Here is a 16,720-nt window from a genome sequence, read left to right on the forward strand (position 1 = left end):
AGCCACCATTGGCAACCCTGATTAGACGGCGTCCGTACAAGGCCAAGGAATACCGAGGGTAAACGAATACAAGTACCTTGGAGTACGGGTAAATGAGAGTGATAGATACATGGAGGTACATGAAAAAGCCTCGGCAGCAAAAGGAAAGAGCAATGCTGCAATAAGGAAGCACAGAGCGTTGTGGGTATACAAATGGTACGAGGTGCTTCGAGGTCTGTGGAAAGGTGTAATGGTTCCGGGGCTTACTTTTGGGAACTCAGTGGTGTGCATGAGGGCAGAGGTGCAATCGGGAATGGATATAAATCAAAGGACTGTGGGACGCCTCGCGTCGGGTGCTCACGGGAAGACGACAAATGAGGGCGATATGGGATGGGCAGGTTTTGAGGCGAGGGATGCTCAGAGCAAAATAAGGTTCGAAGAAAGGGTAAGGAATATGAAGGAAAGTATGGGCAGAGAAGGTGTTCCTTTATTTGTATAGGAAGAGCGTGGACACACGGTGGAGGAAAAGAACTAGGAGGCTCACTAGTAAATATGAGGTTGGTAGTGTAAGCAATATGTCAACAAAGAGCGTTAAGCGAAAAGTCAGAGAGGCGGAGAGGATCTACTGGACGGCATCTATGGAGAAAAAATCGGCTCTGAGTAACTACCGAAAGGGCAAAAATGAAATAAGGAGGGAGGCATTTTACGATAATTCAAGGGGAAGCGCTTTACCGTTTGAAGCGAGATCGGGTTGCCTTAGAACACGTAGTTATAAAGCGAGATTCAGTAAAGATGAAGAACAATGCACATGCTGTGGGGAAGGTAAGGAAACGGCGGAGCATGTTCTGATTGAATGTGGTGATATCCACCCAGGTGTACGTTTGGGCACGAGCCTACATGATTCCTTGGGTTTTAGAGACGACAATGGAAAGCTGAGCACACCCGCGATTGAAACAAGTAAGAGACGTTTAGAGTACTGGTGGCAGAAAATTAGAGAGAAATGACAAAAATAATTATTCGAAAAAAAAAAGGAGAGTCTGCCGTAAAGGGCAGAGAACTGGGCTGAGAATTTACTTTTTTTTTTCCTGTAGTAAGATGGATTTTATCGGAGTGGAGGCATTGGGCCAAAACTGAAAAAAAGAAAAATGAAAAAGATATTTTTGTCGAGCCTGGTTCCATCCATCTATATGACGTCATCATAACGTCACGTGACGTAACGCCACATGATAACGCCACATCACATGGCATCGCAGTTTGGTGAAAGGTGGTTTGATCACGGAGGCAGTGCAAAACCACGTTAGGTGCAGAAAGCTTCCAAGGGGAAGGCGGGGGGGCAGGATCAATACATCGATTGAGAAGAAAAAGATGGCTTTCGTCTTCAAGACGTCTTAGGTGAATGCATAAGGGGATTCTCTGAGTTTAATTATTCATGTGTATGCTCACTTTTAGAAGTTTTTTACTGGTATGAAAAGTGACGGTAATATGCAGGCATATGTGTGTTATACGTCCCGGCGTATGCCTCGTAAAATTCGTTATACTTCATCACGTTGCTGTATTTGGCAGTTCTGTGTGTGGGGAGTCGAAATCATCTCAAGCAATTTGCGAAGCTGTTTGTCTGGTGGCGCGTAACACTGTTGCAAATCAAATTATTGCGGAGGGAGTGGTAGAGCCAAACCTAGCCTCTTCGTAGAATCCGACACACTCAAAAACACGACACTGCGTGCGCTCATTCGAGTGTTGTGAGGCGTTCGATATCATTAACTGCAGTGTATAATTAACTGCAGTGAAATGATCGTGAAAGAAGCCACAGTCGTCTTTAAAGATCATTTCATAGTACGGCTTGCGTGCTACGATTTGACCCCGCATCAAATTCAACTGTTCGAATCGCCCGTCAGTTCGCGCCTCTTGCCTCCGCTGATGGAACTCCTGTGGCCTCCGAGATATAATTTAAACCTCAACTGCGCAGCGAGCTGCCCCAACGCAGCGAACCAACGTTTCAGTTTCGGCGAACTGCGTCGCGCTGGCCATCTCAGAGGCCACGAGATGACGCAACGCTGTTGCCCCCTGGCGACGCGCTATCAAAGGAGCGGAAATAAACCAACGCTGCCGCTGCAGCTGAGCGAGCCAGCCAGGTCCAGCCAGCTGACAAGCTTTTGCGAAAGACAACAACAAAACGAGAGACAACATGGCGACCCATAGCGCGGACAAAGAGTGAACGGCTCCGGACTCGCTGCTTTGTTTTCAGTTCTCTCACCTCTTTCCTCCCGAACCCATCGTCGCGTATCCGCAGCTGATGCGGTGCTAGAGAAATCGGGCGCGCACCTCGCAGCAACAGCGGCAGGCTTGGCAAAAAAAAGCGTCCAGGGTGCGCCTTCAACATGCTCGAGCTTGACGTCGTTCCCGAGAAGTCGCTGGGCAATGAAAGCTGGGAGCTGGTTCTCGGTGAGTACTACCAACTGCGCCCGTCGCGGGATTGACTACGTGCTGGTGTGTGTGCGCCTTTGTCCCATGCTGGCTGCGTGTTTTGGTTCATCCGTGTAGTAGTACGCTTGTGTGTGATGCGTGCACGGCACTTGTTTGGAAGATCAACCCTTGCCTCTCCGTCGTCTGCTGTCTCTTCCTGCGATTTTGCATGCGTGTGTATGCGCGTGCAAGCTGCAACAACAACCCTTTCGCGCGAGCAACAGTCTACGGCGCAGTGAGTATGTGGTCAGCGCGGTCACCTTATCTCTATTTGCGGGTGCCGATGCTGGCCGAGTGACCATCACGAACACTTCGAAAAAAAAAAAAACATAGAAAGAAAGAAAGATCGGATGTCGCTAGATACAGGGAGTGGATTGTAGTGCGTACGTCGCAGGGCTAAAGCGCTTCAGTTACGGGGTTGTCTTTTACGGCCCTCGTCTTGGAGTCTCAGCTGATTGCTGCAAGCTCCGTGAGAGGCATCGCGACGTTCACGCCCAAATGAATCGCTCGCGGGCTACGGCGCGACGTGCGAGTGAAACGTGTTGCGTTTCTGCTTTATATTTAATGCTTCCCCTTCAGCTGGTCGAGAATGAGGGGGGTCTCTTATTTTCACAGGAGAAATGGCACGTCGGCAGCGAGCGAGTGGTCGACCTTGCGTGCATTTTTCGTCAGCCAGGTTTCTTTTCTCCTTTCGCTTCAGTTTTCTTCTCACCTTCTCGCAGTACAGTTTGGTTGGGCGCGGCGGTTCGACAAAAATCCAGCCGACCGCGATAACCTCGGGAGCGTCAATTGTTTCACGAACTCGGGGGTTCGGGGTTGTGTGGCCGAGACGAGATGGCTCAGCGGGAGTCCGTTCCCGGGGGGACGAGTTCTCCGTAGGAGCAGCGAGCGAGCAACAAGTCAACGTAGTACGCGGGGGGGATACGTCACGAGGCCGATAGCAACTTGCTGCTGCCACAGCCGTTAGACATTGGAAACGACGGCGCGAGAGAGTCGCGGAAAAACAGCTGTTCGCCGCGGGAACACGTCATCCGTGTACGCGCGGAGAGAGGAGAGGCGGCAGGCGAGCGAGTCAGCTGGGCTACCGTTGACCCTGCGACCGATCACTGGGCTGTGTTCTGCTGCGAAGCCCTTCGATGTCTCGGAAGACGTTGTCAGCACAACCACCTCCAGTATCGGCGGACGTCGCGCCCCTGCTTCCTTTGTCTGCCGGGGCGAACAGCGAGCGCAGCGTAGTACGCAGTCGCCTCCGTCCAAGCGATGCTGTCGCCCACCGAACCCGTCCTTGTCAAGGCAGTCGGAGTGCCGAGCGGAACTCTGCATATGGGTGCTGTCGTCATTCCCTTGAGTCATTCTTTGTTTATTTCTTTGATCATTCTCGGCTATCTGAGCCGTCGTCACGTGCGTCGACCTTATCGCTGTGTTGGGTATCCCGTGTTCACGATGTGGTGCGTGTGTGTGCAAACTGCCTGCTATCTGTCACGTGTTGACAGCTGTGCATAAATTTTGGCATCGTTTTTGCCCGTTTAGCGTGTATTAAATGCAATAGAATGTTGCGTCAGTTGCGACTGCCGCATATTTTTGTATAGTAGTTCTGAAGAAGCTAAGTGCATTACCTTTCTGGCAGTACCACGGTGTGAAAAGTATTCATGGCTTCAACACACTTAAAGGGGCCTGGCAGCACTCTTTTGAGTAATCATTGAATGGCTCCATTCAAGTTTATTGCCTCATGAATCGACTGCCGCAGAAATTTTAAGAATCCATCAAGTGCAAGCAGAGTTGCAGAGATTTTTTGCACGCTTTAAGCACTTTGTCTCTCCTGTCGTACCATCAAGCGCACTGAAAGCTATGCAGGGAGGGGGAATGACAAAGGGGCAAGAGGCTACGTCCATTCGTCAGCGCGCTTCATGACCTTGAATGCTTTCTTCTTTTTTTTTCGAACACTCTGCATACTTTCAGCGTGATCGCTAGCGAGCATGTGGGCACGTTGTGGCATCCCACAGTGGCTGCAGTAACTATACAGCTCACGACGCTCATATCAGCCAATGGCTGTGGGCTTTCTGTTCATGATGCTGTCATTTGGGTTTATGGCATCATTTGTCAAGAGGAGAGCGAGCGATTTCTAGCTGACTTTGAGAATTAATTGTGAATTCTAGGTCGTGTGCCGCACTGTAATGTTTGGCTTGCATGTTCTGAGGAGCCTCGACTACCGATCAGCAGAGTTTTCTGACCATGCTAAAAATAGTGTTCCAGGGCTTCCCCTTAAAGGGACAGACAGCTGCTCAGAACACGAATTGAGATAACCCCACTGATGGAAATACTGTCTATTGTATTGGCTAAAGCGAACCATGTTTTTTTTTTTTGATTAAACGTGGATTTATATTTTTATTTGTTTACTAAAGTCGCGGAAAATGACTTGGTGCCCCTTGTGGCAAAAAAGTGAGGATGCATATGATTTCCATCACGTGACCTTTTCCTGGTGTATGCAGTTAATTGTCTTCATATTAGTTTTGAAATGCAGTACACTTCTTTATTATAATCTTTTCTAACTTAAAACATGCAGATATGCCTTCGTTTGTACTGAGCAGAACAGTGGCACCACCTTCGCTTGACATGTGCTCCGATGAGTTGGAGAAGTATGAGGAGTTCCTGGCTCGCGAGGTGGTAAAGGGACTTCACGTGACGACGAGCATTCGGAAAACTTATTCTGCCTGCTTTTTGTATTGAAGAAACAGTGGAAAATCCAAAATGAAGGTGGTCAACCACAGTTGCACTCACTCCTATTAAAGCAGAACCTTGAGCTTGTAATAAACAGTTTGTGAAGAGGGCTGTCGGTATCGCTATCGCTTCTCATTGTTGCTGCTGGAGGAGGGACTCAAAACTTTTTTTAGTGGCTTCTCAGATCGAAAAATTCTGCTTATGAAATATCCATGCGCTTTTGGAACCAACCGCTGCAGGTTTAAACACTTCTGAGGGGGAGCTTTTCCGTTGTGGTGTAAAGAAGTGAGCCGAGAGAAATCGGTGGGCAGTCCCTTTGTGACAAGGACTGGTTGGCTAAGCTAAATTGATAAGACTGCTCAGCACTAAAAGAGCTCTTATTTTTATGAAAAAAAGAAACAAGTTGTGTTTAAAGTGTGACACTGTTTCTCTAGTTTAAATTGCTCGCAAGAAGCTGACCTCTATTGCTCTCTTTCTCATTCTTTGTCCGAGGCCTCCAAGGTAGTGGGCATGACTCGAGGCATGGAGCTTTGTGTAGTCGATGTTTGCAGAAAACGTAGTCTGCTGTAAATCCAATTCATGTTCCTGCATGTGGGGCCGGTTTCTGTGTTGGTTTGTCAGTGTCTTTACGAATGGCAACGTCCAGCTGTGCATTCCTGCCAATAACTGCCACTGTGGAGCTTCTGGGCTGGCTGTGTTGCTGACTGCTCTTCAGTCGATTGTCATTTGATACTGACCATACTGTGTACGTTGTGTCAGCTTTAAGCTGTAGCCACCTTATGGGAATCGTTGCAGGACTCCTCTGAGCAGCTTGACTGTAAATGTAGTTTTTACTTTTTGCACCTTGCTTAGACAGCATTGCAGCTCAGTGAAACGCATGATTTAAATCACCGACATTGTGTCACAAATTGGGCAATGAAATTCGTTGTGAATGCTAAACTTTTTTACTTGTCGAAATAATTGTAAAGCAATGCATTACCTAGTCAAATCATAAAAAAAGTAATGAAGCTCCATTGGGCTGTCCTAAACTTTGGGACAGCATTCTGTGGCTATGCAGCGAATGCTGCCGGGCTCGGAGCTGTACACCCATGTATACATCTATAGAAATAGTCCAGACAGGCTCAGCATCACGTTTGGTTTTGGTGGTGCCTTTTATAAATACTCACATTGTGGCCGCAACAAAAATTACCAGGCAAGCTGTAATCTTTACACAGATGTACAGGTATTCCGTGCTTTGATTTTGCCGATTCTGGTTGGGGAGATTCCTTGCAACTGTTGCGTACCATGCATGAAATGTGCCCTCTACGTGTGAGTACGTTTTGGAAATCACTGTTTTGGAAATCTACTACTATTGACCCAGCAGGGCTTCGAGCCGAAGGACGGTCATCTTGTGTAGGAAATCCAAATAGTGTTCGAAAGAAAGCATATTTCCAGTATTTCGCACATAGCCATTAATGCCAGCTGTAATTGTAGTGTGGAAGTCTATGGCTAATAGTTTGTGAGCTGTACCAGCGATCTTAGATGCCATACTTTCCTTCCCAATAGTTTCAATTTCGCTAGAGAAACAGTATCATATTTCTGTACATGGCACTGCCAACAAATTGCTGGCAAGCCCAGCTAAGCTAGAAGCTCACTGTTCTTATTTTAAGTCTGTTGAAATGGCAGCTGCAAAATATCTATTTGCGACAGACATTACTGGGCCTTTGACAGTCAGACCCGCATTTCACTGTCTGAAGGTTATGTTTCAGTGACTTAACCTTAACCTCAGCACAATTCAATGTCGGAGCTCACACTACTATTTGATGCACATGCCATTCGTCCATGGCTCAAATAAAAAAAATAAAACTTGTCACGCTCCCACAGTTCTGCCAATGAGCAATAAGTGAGCTCCTGGTTCCTTTAGGAATTTTACTACCCTTTGACTATCGGACTGCAATATAATGGAGGCATATATATATGAATTATTGCATACAATGAACTCTTAATTGTGTATCGATAATATTAGCACAAATGAAGTGTATGCTTGGGTAACTAATATTTAATGCAACAAAGGCATTTTATCTCAAGTGAGATATTGATTTTCGACTATGTTAACGCCTGCAGAGCCCCAACACTATTTCACACCAAGAGAACTGAAAAAGCTTGTTCGCTTCTATTTATGGCCATGGAGGGTGTATTTCCACCAATCAGAGAGTGAGAAATAATGTAAATGAACAAATAATTTGTATTTATACTAACGGACTTGCTGTATAATTAGCTCAAGTGTGTCAGAAATGCTAATCCTGGTTCTCTGTTCAACCATTTCATTATCAGCATTTCGAAACATACTAAGTTCGGCATATCAAAATGATTCATGGCTCATAGTGGGAATTAAATTTTACGCTTGCTCTGATAGTCTGTATGAATTCACAGCCAACTTGCTCAATTCTGAGCTTCATTTCAGTACATTCCTTCCACACTGGGGTCCTGTCAGTCGGTCGTTATTGCCTCCGTTGCACCTTCTTTGCCTTGCCACCGTTACGTTGCATAGGAACACAAAAAGGGGGAACTGTTTAGCACTGCCGTCATCAAGACGAAGTGTTTGCAGACTTGTTCATTCTGCTATCCTGCACTTCTTTAATTTGGTTGACTGTTATGTAGAATCTCCACAAGCTGTTGCTTTAAGTGCATTGTTGCTGCTATGTCATGTTGTATAAGTGTGCGAAATCGATGGTTCGGGTTCAGGTTAAGACTTATATTAGATACATATGATATCGGAGCATAAGTTTACATAAGATAATGGTCAGTTAATTGTGAGGATAATTAACAATAATTAGTTGAATGAGTTCATTAAAAAAGTGGGCACTTTTCTTGTAAGCAGCTGGGATCGTTGTGGCACTTGGGTGAGCAGATCACAGCCATGCGCCGCTTTGTACATGGCCTCTGAAATCCGCTTCAGAGGCATGTGAAACACAATGTTAGCCCAAGAAATACACCAGTGTATACAAATGCCGACGTGCGAGTGGTACATGATTAAAAGTGGTACATGATTTCAATAGCAGAAGGTTGTTTGTTGAAGGCTCATTCCAGGTCTTTGTTTTCACAAAGGATTTTTGATAGAAGTACTAATCGACGTGGTTTAAACAATTGGAGTGCATGTGCGTATGTGAGGGCTGCTGTGATAAAAAAATGCAAAGTAGGCAAAGAGGAAAGCTTAATGCTCAAGACTCGCATGATGAGCAGGTGATGAGCTCTGAGGAGACATTTAGTGGAGATGTGAAGAGGGAGCTGCCGTAGACACAATTTATTGAAGCCGGTTGATCGTGGCAGGGATGGTTTTCAGGAGCTGAAAATCCCCACACCCAGGGGATGTGCATGTATGTTCTTTGTCTTGTCAGCCATTTTGTTTATTGACATTGCTGGTTGCTAGTTGCCCCACCACTAACACAACAATGTTTGACAGGTTAAAAAAAAAGGAGGATTTGAGTATGAAGCAGGGCTCTTTGGTTATCATTTTACATAGAAATAGCACAGGGGGACTATGAGACAAGATATAGAGCACGTATCTCCTTTGCATCTTTTGTCTCAGCTTTGCTGTTGCATGTGATAATAGACAAGTAACATCTTTCTGAAGCTGTCCATGCTTGAAGGTTTTAAGTGGTGGTTATGCAAGGGACACACTGCAAAAGTGCCTTCATTATTATGTGCAGTTTGGCATGGTTGCCAAAGACCACTGTCCATCCCAGCATCAGAATCTCGCTCAGAAGCTGCAGGCGCTTGAATGATAACGAGCTGTAGGCTTTGCCATTCTCTTTCATTATCCATTCTTTTCGTGTTCTATTGCAGAGACCAACTGCTCGATGCGCGTAATCTAATAACTATCAGAGCTTATTAGGAAATGCAGGAATGAACAATGAAATGGGATTTTCCAGAAAATACGGCCCTTATAGTAGTTTCCCCAATAGCGTACCTGGTGCATGCTATTCCAGGTGTTTGCACACTAGGGTCGTTACATGCAGCATAGGTACAGGCCTGCATGGGGTGCCATCTCAGTGCAGCGTAAGGTGCAAGTACCTCTACGAAGTGCACTGCTGTTTCAGCATACAGCAACTCTACAGAGCTAGTCAGTTGACCCTGTTCTGTGTTGCTTTTGTTGCAGGCATGGCATTTAGCCAGGTGGTCCACATACTGCAGCAGCAGTTCCGGATCATCAAGGGTGTCCAGATTATCTACAATGAACAGGTGAGCACAATGTTGCCTTAATGCTCGAGAGGTTGATGCTCTAGTCCGGGCTACCTGGAAATGCAGCTAGCAGGCTTCATGGGTTTAACTAGGTATTATTCCTTTGAGGGTCGAAATTTTTTTGCGGAATGCAGTCGAAAAATGTGTAATTTTTTGATTGCTGAATATAATTCTTCAGACGATTATATTTAAGAAAAAGATTGTCTACAATTTCTTTTGCGTGACCATAAAGTGACAAAAAAAAAATAATTTTTGTTACATACACATGGTCTATTCGCGAGTACCATCAAGCAAAATCCTAAAAAAGAAAACCACTTATGCGATTTTTATAAATAGAAGTTATGTGTTCTATTAAACACAGCTCACAGACATACAAAAATACATTTGGGGAATAGTCCACATCTGAAGAATCGCCGCTTGAACTCACTAGCAGCAGAATAACCGGCACGCACTTCCATAGCGTAAGCAAACTGCGTGAGCGAGCGCACGGAAGAAAACTGTATGGTTGTGCACCCGTCCAGGAAGCAGAACGAGTGCAAAGCTATAGTAATTCTTTGTCCTATCACCAACGAGACAGGTTAGTTTTTCCGAGTCCCCAAAACAGGAAACGCAACCACGGTGGCGGCGTTTGTGTAATTTAGCACCGGACGGAAACAGATGGCTCCCCGGGGAGCAGTAAACGAGAGTGTCACAAGCGGTCACCCTTTGAGAGATTAGAAACCAGACAGCCATCAGCTTTGTCGGCGCTAGAAGTGATAACCACCCGAAGGACGAAAGCAAAACCAGCCGCACCGCATGCGCTCGTTCTGATGCGCAAGTGAAAGCCTACCTTGTCACTTTGGAAAGCAAAAAAAAAAAAAAACCAATGGAGAGACATCGGCACATGAAAAAAATTCCACGTGTTCCTGAACCGTGGCAACACATTCCAAGCAAGAGAAATGATCAAAAAAGGTGCGCGTTTTAAACCAGTCGCACCTGCGTGCACACTCGTGTGCGCAAACGATAGTTGGCGTGCCACTTTGCGAAGCAAAAGAAAACAACAGCGGAGAGGCATCAACGCATTAAAAAAATTCCACGTACTCCCGAAGCATCGCAGCACATGCCTACAAGAAAAATGATCGAAAAAGGCACGCGTTTTAAAAACACAGGCAATGCCGTACATGTACGGCGAAAACCCTCAAAGGGTTAAATGCAGCCCAGGTTCTACAGAGTAATACTCATCCCGCTGACTAACCTGCCAAAAGCGATTGGTACTTGGTATCGGCCATCTAAGGCCAATACGATGAAGCCAAAAAAAAAGGGTGAATGAACTTATTTGTGGTTTTACTTGAAGAGCAGAAATACTAAGCCCAATGGAATGAAAGTGGAAGAAAAAAAAGCTCTTTGCAAGTGGGAGCCAAATCGGCAATCCTTTTGTGGGCCAGGCTGCGATTGGCATCATGGTGGATTATTTTTTAATTATTTCAAATTTTAAAATATTCGTTCGGGGTGATAAGTTTAATTCTAAGAGTTGTACACAGCGCCCAGTTTAATATTAGAGACCGAAAGTGGTTCCTTTCATAGCATCTTTTACCACTTTTCTTTCCAGACTGTGAAGAAAGCCTGTGAAATTTGCAAAAGTGACATCACTGCATACTTTGTGCTGACAGTTTACACTGTTTTCAATTATGTTTCCAATGAATGAAAGCTGCGCATTGATCGGAAGCAGTAGTCTGCCACAGCATCCAATTAACCACATCACCCAACATTGTAAACAATAGCCTGGCATTGAAAGGAGGTTTTACAGCGAAAGCTGTTATGAGATCATTTCACCGGCCGTTTTTGGCGCCGTAGTTGTCCGCCGCCGCTGCCGCCGCCGCCGCCGGTGTCCGTAACCAGTATCGCTCGAAATAAGAAAAAAAACGAAATAAGAAAAAAATTCCAGGATGGAACGAGGTTCGAACCTGGGCCCTCTGCGTGGGAGCCCAGTATTCAACCTCTGAGCCATGCCGGTGCTTGGAACTGCTTTGGAAAAAGGTCCTATACAGGCTTCATGTCGGGAAGGAACCACATTAGCATATGCAATATAACGTGGTAGAAGAGTAAAATAAGCACCAAGCGTCGCACAACGCGAATTCTATAACCAGGCGTCACACAATGCGAATTGCGCAACGAGTAGGTTGTTGAATGCTTCCAACCCATTACGAAGGACTCTGCCATAATTCTTCATCGTCATCAGGCACAGCATCAACAAAGTGCGCATAATGCCTTACATAGGTTTAGCAGGTACCAACGCTCTCCGTAGAATGACGCAAAATGGCACAGTGCTTGCTGCCCTACTTCTCAAAAAATTACAATGATTTATAGCGTAGTGGGTTCCTCGCAAGTGCACTTGTATTTGTTGCCAAGGAAGCCCATAAGCGCATGATTCATTTCCTCGGGGTCTCAGTAAAGTTCTTCGTCCCCCCCCCCCCGTCTCTCTCCCACGTCAACGTATGTTATACAGCATGACGGGAGAGGGAAATAGCGACCGGGCGTCACCCAATGCAAATTACATAACTGGTGGGCCGTTTAAAGATTCCAACCCATTACAAAGGGCTGAGCCAAAATTCTTCATCGTCATCAGTCGTCGCGTCAACAAAGTGCACATAATGCCGTACAGACGTGTAGCTGATGCCTCGCTTCTCCGCAGAATGACGGATAATGGCTTAGTAGGTGCTTCCCAACTTCCCAAAAATTGTGATTTATGGAGTAGTGGGTACCTTTCTAGTGTACTTGTATTGTAGCCCCAAGAGAGCTTAGAATGGGCTCTAGAAACGCCGCTCTTCCAGCTTTCGCTGTGACTGTGCTGCGGTTTCAGCGCAGGCCTGGCGTTTTTTTTGAAGGGACTGACAACTGGGCCGAACAAGTGATTAGATCCTGGCAGAAATAAAAAGACCGTGAAATATAGTGACAGATCCTAGCATTCTTTTAGCGTTGTGAATATGAATTTATATTTTTAAATGGTGCTTAAAAGTAACAGAAACTGGTATGTCGCGCAGCCTAGCGGAAGAGCCTTGAAGCTGGATTATGAAGTCGGTCACTTTGCTGTACATAGTCGCGTAGTCTGATGCTGTCATGCGTGCCAGTATTGGACCTCAAAGTTAGAGTATGTATATTATTATCTATTCTGTTCTGTGCTGCCTACAAGGTAAAAGGAGTTGCACAGTGAGAAGTGGCTCTGCCTTCGCGGCCGCCAGTGGCGCGCTGAGTGCACGCATGCGCAGTAAACTGCCGTGCTCGAACACGAACCGCTCTCGCGCTCACTCGCCGCAGATAGAAAAATTCTGATTAAAAATGTTTCACGGCATTTTCGACGTTACTATTACGTGACTAGACACTCTGACCAGTTGCGTTCCGCTGCTCTAAAGAAAACAGGCGCCCTAAAAATTGGTTGTCAGTCCCTTTAAAAGTGTGCATCACCTTTTTTAGAGTCGTTGTATTGGTATTATTTCTTGAACAACACATTCATTGTTATTGAGGATGCTCTATAAATTTTGTATTCTCATTTATGCCTAAGATGAATACACTTAGAAAATATGAATGATATGCACGTGGTCTCAATAGGTTAAAATTAGGGGTGTGCGAATATTCGAAATTTTCGAATACGAATATTCGAAATTTTCGAATATTCGTATTCGATTCGAAAATCGTGTATTCGAAAAGTTTCGAATATTCGATAACTTCAAATATTCGAAAAATTTGAATATGCGATTCGATCATCATGCATAAAATAACTCGTCTTCCACATTTCTGCTGCGTTCGTATAGCTAAAAACGTTGCCGAGAGGAGCGATAAACATCGTAAGTACACGGAGGCACGATATCTGCCTGCGACGAGCACCCCAATACGTATGATCTATTGCTGGTGAATCTCCGACGTGCAGCGCTGTTGGCGATCATGTAACCGTACATTTTCAATATTATGCGGCCGTAACGTGCCGCACTACCACTCGTTCACTATGGGGGACCACTTCTGAAGAAAGACAGTGACCCATGTGACTGGTGGCGGACTGTAGGCACCTTCAGATACCCCAGTCTGGCAAAGCTTTGCCCCCATGTACCTCCCTATACCAGCCACTTCTGTTCCAAGCGAGCATGCCTTTTCAGTGGCAGGGGGGGGGGGGGGGTGTTGTCTCTGTTAGAAGGGAGCGCCTGCTGCCTGATCGTGTGGAGCAACTCATATTTCTTCATGATAACATTTAGTCATTACTTTCATTGTGCTGTGATATTTGCTTGTGTTGTGATGTGCATTGTGCTAGCCTGGACATTGTGTTCTGGAGATAGCAGTGTATGTTATGTTGCCAGTCAGGCTGTTAAATGTTTTTTTAAATCTACATGTTAAATAAGATATTGTTACTGTGGAGGCATTTATCCTTTGATATTCGATATTCGATTCGATATTTGAAGGTAGATATTCGTATTCGATTAGTATTCGAAAAATTTGATATTCGCACACCCCTAGTTAAAATATGCTACTTTCCGTAACTAAGAGCTGTCATAATATTGTGTGAAACATGTATGCGAGGTTTACATTTTAAACCTAAAGGGACTGACAACTAATTTTTAGGGCGCCTATTTTCTTTAGCGCAATGGAAAGCTAACTGGTAAGAGTGTGTAGCCACGGAATGGTAACGTGGAAAACGCCGTGAAACACTTTTAATCAGAACTCTTCTATCCGCGGTGAACATGAAGTCTTATACAGTCGAACCTCGTTAAAACGTACCCGCTTTAAACGTACTAACGGTTAAAACGTAGTTGCGACGAATCCCCGACCGAGTCTCATAGAGCCTAATGCATTCGCTGACCGCTTAAGCTGTAGTGCTTCGCCCTACGCCTACCGGTTAGTGCGTACCCTGCGTGCCGCGATAACGTTTTGTGCCATAAAATTTTACTGCACCGCTGAACTTCCTGACGCCACAATGTGCCGCCAAAGGTTTTCCGTCTTTTCAAAGAAGTGCGTAGATCGGTCGATCACTGATTCCGACTTCCGCGCGATTGCGGCGACGCCTTTGCGGGTAAGCATCGGGAAAGAACGAAGGTGAGGCGGCGGCCACCGACGAACGCACCAGCATGACTAATCGCCGACAACCTTATCACAATAAGTATCTTCAGATATCTGCTCGGGCACGCGTGCGGCGCAGCACTGCTTTAAGCCTACTGCACGCTTTTAATAGGCGACAACCTGAACGTGCTGGGCCGCCGATCTCTGCCGCCTCGTTGTGCGGGGCACTGTTCAAGCGCGCGCCGCTTTGTAGAAACGAAAGCACCTCGCCGTTGCGGAGCTGAGCGTTGCTAGTCGTGGGCGGCGAGAAACCTCTTTGCATAGACGCTATCACGCTAAACGCATGCGTACGGTACAGCAAGCGTAGCGCTGTTGTAACCATACCGACCATACTGCACGCTTTTATTGGGCGACCACCCAAACGCGCTTCCGTCCGCTGCCAGGACCGCTTGAGCGTCGCGGAGTGCGTATCGCTTGCAGGAAGTTCGTCATAGCCGTATTAACCGAACAAGCTCATCTGCACTCATCGCCGCATCTGTGCACGGTCTGGAGCGAAGTGGGTACGAAGAAACACTCCCACGACAAATGCGTGCGTGCGATACAGCAAGCGGCGCGGCAGTGACGGCGTGAGCCGAGAAGGCGACACGCTGCACGCAACTAGCCAGGAGACGATCGGCTCCACGCAGCCGTACAGCGTTTCACTGGTACTGTGTCAGTTTTCATTTAGTAGCAGATCGCGGTACAGACGCACACACATATATCGCGGAAAGCCGACAATGTCCGTTCTGTCGCTACGTCGGTCACTGCGTATACCGGACCCTGTAATAGTTCCGAAATGCTCCTTGGCGTCGCCACCGCGCGCTATCGGCACTATCGGACGGTCCGTGCGAGAGTACCAGAATCTTTTCTCCAGTTTGGCAAAAAGAAAGAAAAGGCTTTGCAGTGGGTACTTTAGGCAATATTTGCTGTGGCACTGTATTTCTTTGCTGGCGGCGATGGCGTACGCGAGGAGATGCAAATTTTTACTTGGTGGTTAATGCGTACTACCGTTTAGTGCGTAGTTATGCGGCGTTCCCGGCAGGTACGCATTAACGAGGTTCCACTGTACGCACTTGACAACACATGCTGCAAACATTGAGGGCAAGAGCAGTTCGTGTTGAAGCGCGGCGGTTTACTGCGCATGCGTGCAATCCACGCGCATGCGCTGCGGCTGGACAGGGGCCACTGGTGGTCGTGAAGGCAGCGCCGCTTCTCACTTTGCAACTCCTTTCACCTCGTAGGGCTGCACAGAACAGAGCAGGGATAGATAATAATATACGTACTCTGACATTAAGTACCAATTATGGTGCACATGACAGCATCAGACTACATGACTACGTACAGCAATGTGACGGACTTCATAATCCAGCTTCAAGGCTCTTCTGCTAGCTTGTGCAACATAACGGTTTTTGTTACTTTTAAGCACGATTTAAAAATATAAATCCTACTCACAACGCGAGAAGGATGCTGGAATCTGTCACTATATTTTGCGGTCTTTTCATTTCTGCCAGGGTATAATCACACATTCTGCCTAGGTGTCGGTCCCTTTAAAGTAGAAAACAACACAAAAGTAAATGCCAACAAAAAGAAGAAACACAACACATAAAATAGATGCGTGTACTTATATGCAAGTAATTGTATATGCAAAGAGCCTGGTGGCTATGTGTGAGCATTTGGGATAAGAGCATGGCTAACATACTTATTGCCTCCTGTTCTGTGCAGTGCCCACTGGATAGTGATCTCGTGATCCTCCTGTCAGAGGATGGAATCCGGCTCAGCTTCGACTCGAGCTCGCAGAGGCTAAAGGTGAGACAGTGGTCCACGTGGCCTGAAACTGCTTATCGCATTTTCATCTTTGGCTGCTTGTGTTCATTGGGTGCAAAGTGGGGAACGGGGGGGTGGGGGGGGGGTGGAGGTGTTAAAACTTCTTGACACGTAGTTCACCAGCTATTCCTCATGAAGCGCTCGGATAGGTGACATGTCACGGCCAGCTATGACTGCCGGATAATAACAGATTTCATAAAACGCTGCTTCAATTCGTACACTACACAGGCCTTATTGCAATAAAAAAAAAAAAAAGGAAGAGAGATAGATGCCGTCAGTGTTCCTACGGTAACTTCTCCATGCACTAGCAAACTTATCCCTTTCCATACCTCTGGCCAGAATTGTGCTTGCTGAGATGCCGTAGGAAAGTCATGTATGAAAAGAACAATATCTAAAATGTGTTGCTCACATTTTGAAGCGCTTATGATTGAAGCTGTGTTGTAAGCTTTAATAT

At 46.2% G+C, this 16,720-nt stretch overlaps 1 protein-coding gene across 2 annotated transcripts in view; it reads left to right on the forward strand.

Annotated features, from left to right (window-relative positions):
- The first annotated feature begins 2,095 nt into the window (after positions 1 to 2,095).
- The window catches only part of LOC119383865 (phagosome assembly factor 1), a 75,543-nt gene continuing 60,918 nt past the window's right edge, over positions 2,096 to 16,720 (forward strand). The window contains exons 1-3 of one of the 2 annotated variants that reach the window (XM_037652136.2): positions 2,096 to 2,421; positions 9,299 to 9,381; positions 16,165 to 16,248. In XM_037652136.2, coding sequence (XP_037508064.1) covers positions 2,358 to 2,421; positions 9,299 to 9,381; positions 16,165 to 16,248 — 231 coding nt within the window. In that variant the 5' untranslated portion in view covers positions 2,096 to 2,357. Of the gene's footprint in view, positions 2,422 to 3,320; positions 3,770 to 9,298; positions 9,382 to 16,164; positions 16,249 to 16,720 lie in introns of those variants that run through there. The other variant, XM_037652135.2, reaches the window with a different exon arrangement.

This window comes from Rhipicephalus sanguineus, chromosome 2 (genome assembly GCF_013339695.2).
Source record: "Rhipicephalus sanguineus isolate Rsan-2018 chromosome 2, BIME_Rsan_1.4, whole genome shotgun sequence".
NCBI lineage: Eukaryota > Metazoa > Arthropoda > Arachnida > Ixodida > Ixodidae > Rhipicephalus > Rhipicephalus sanguineus.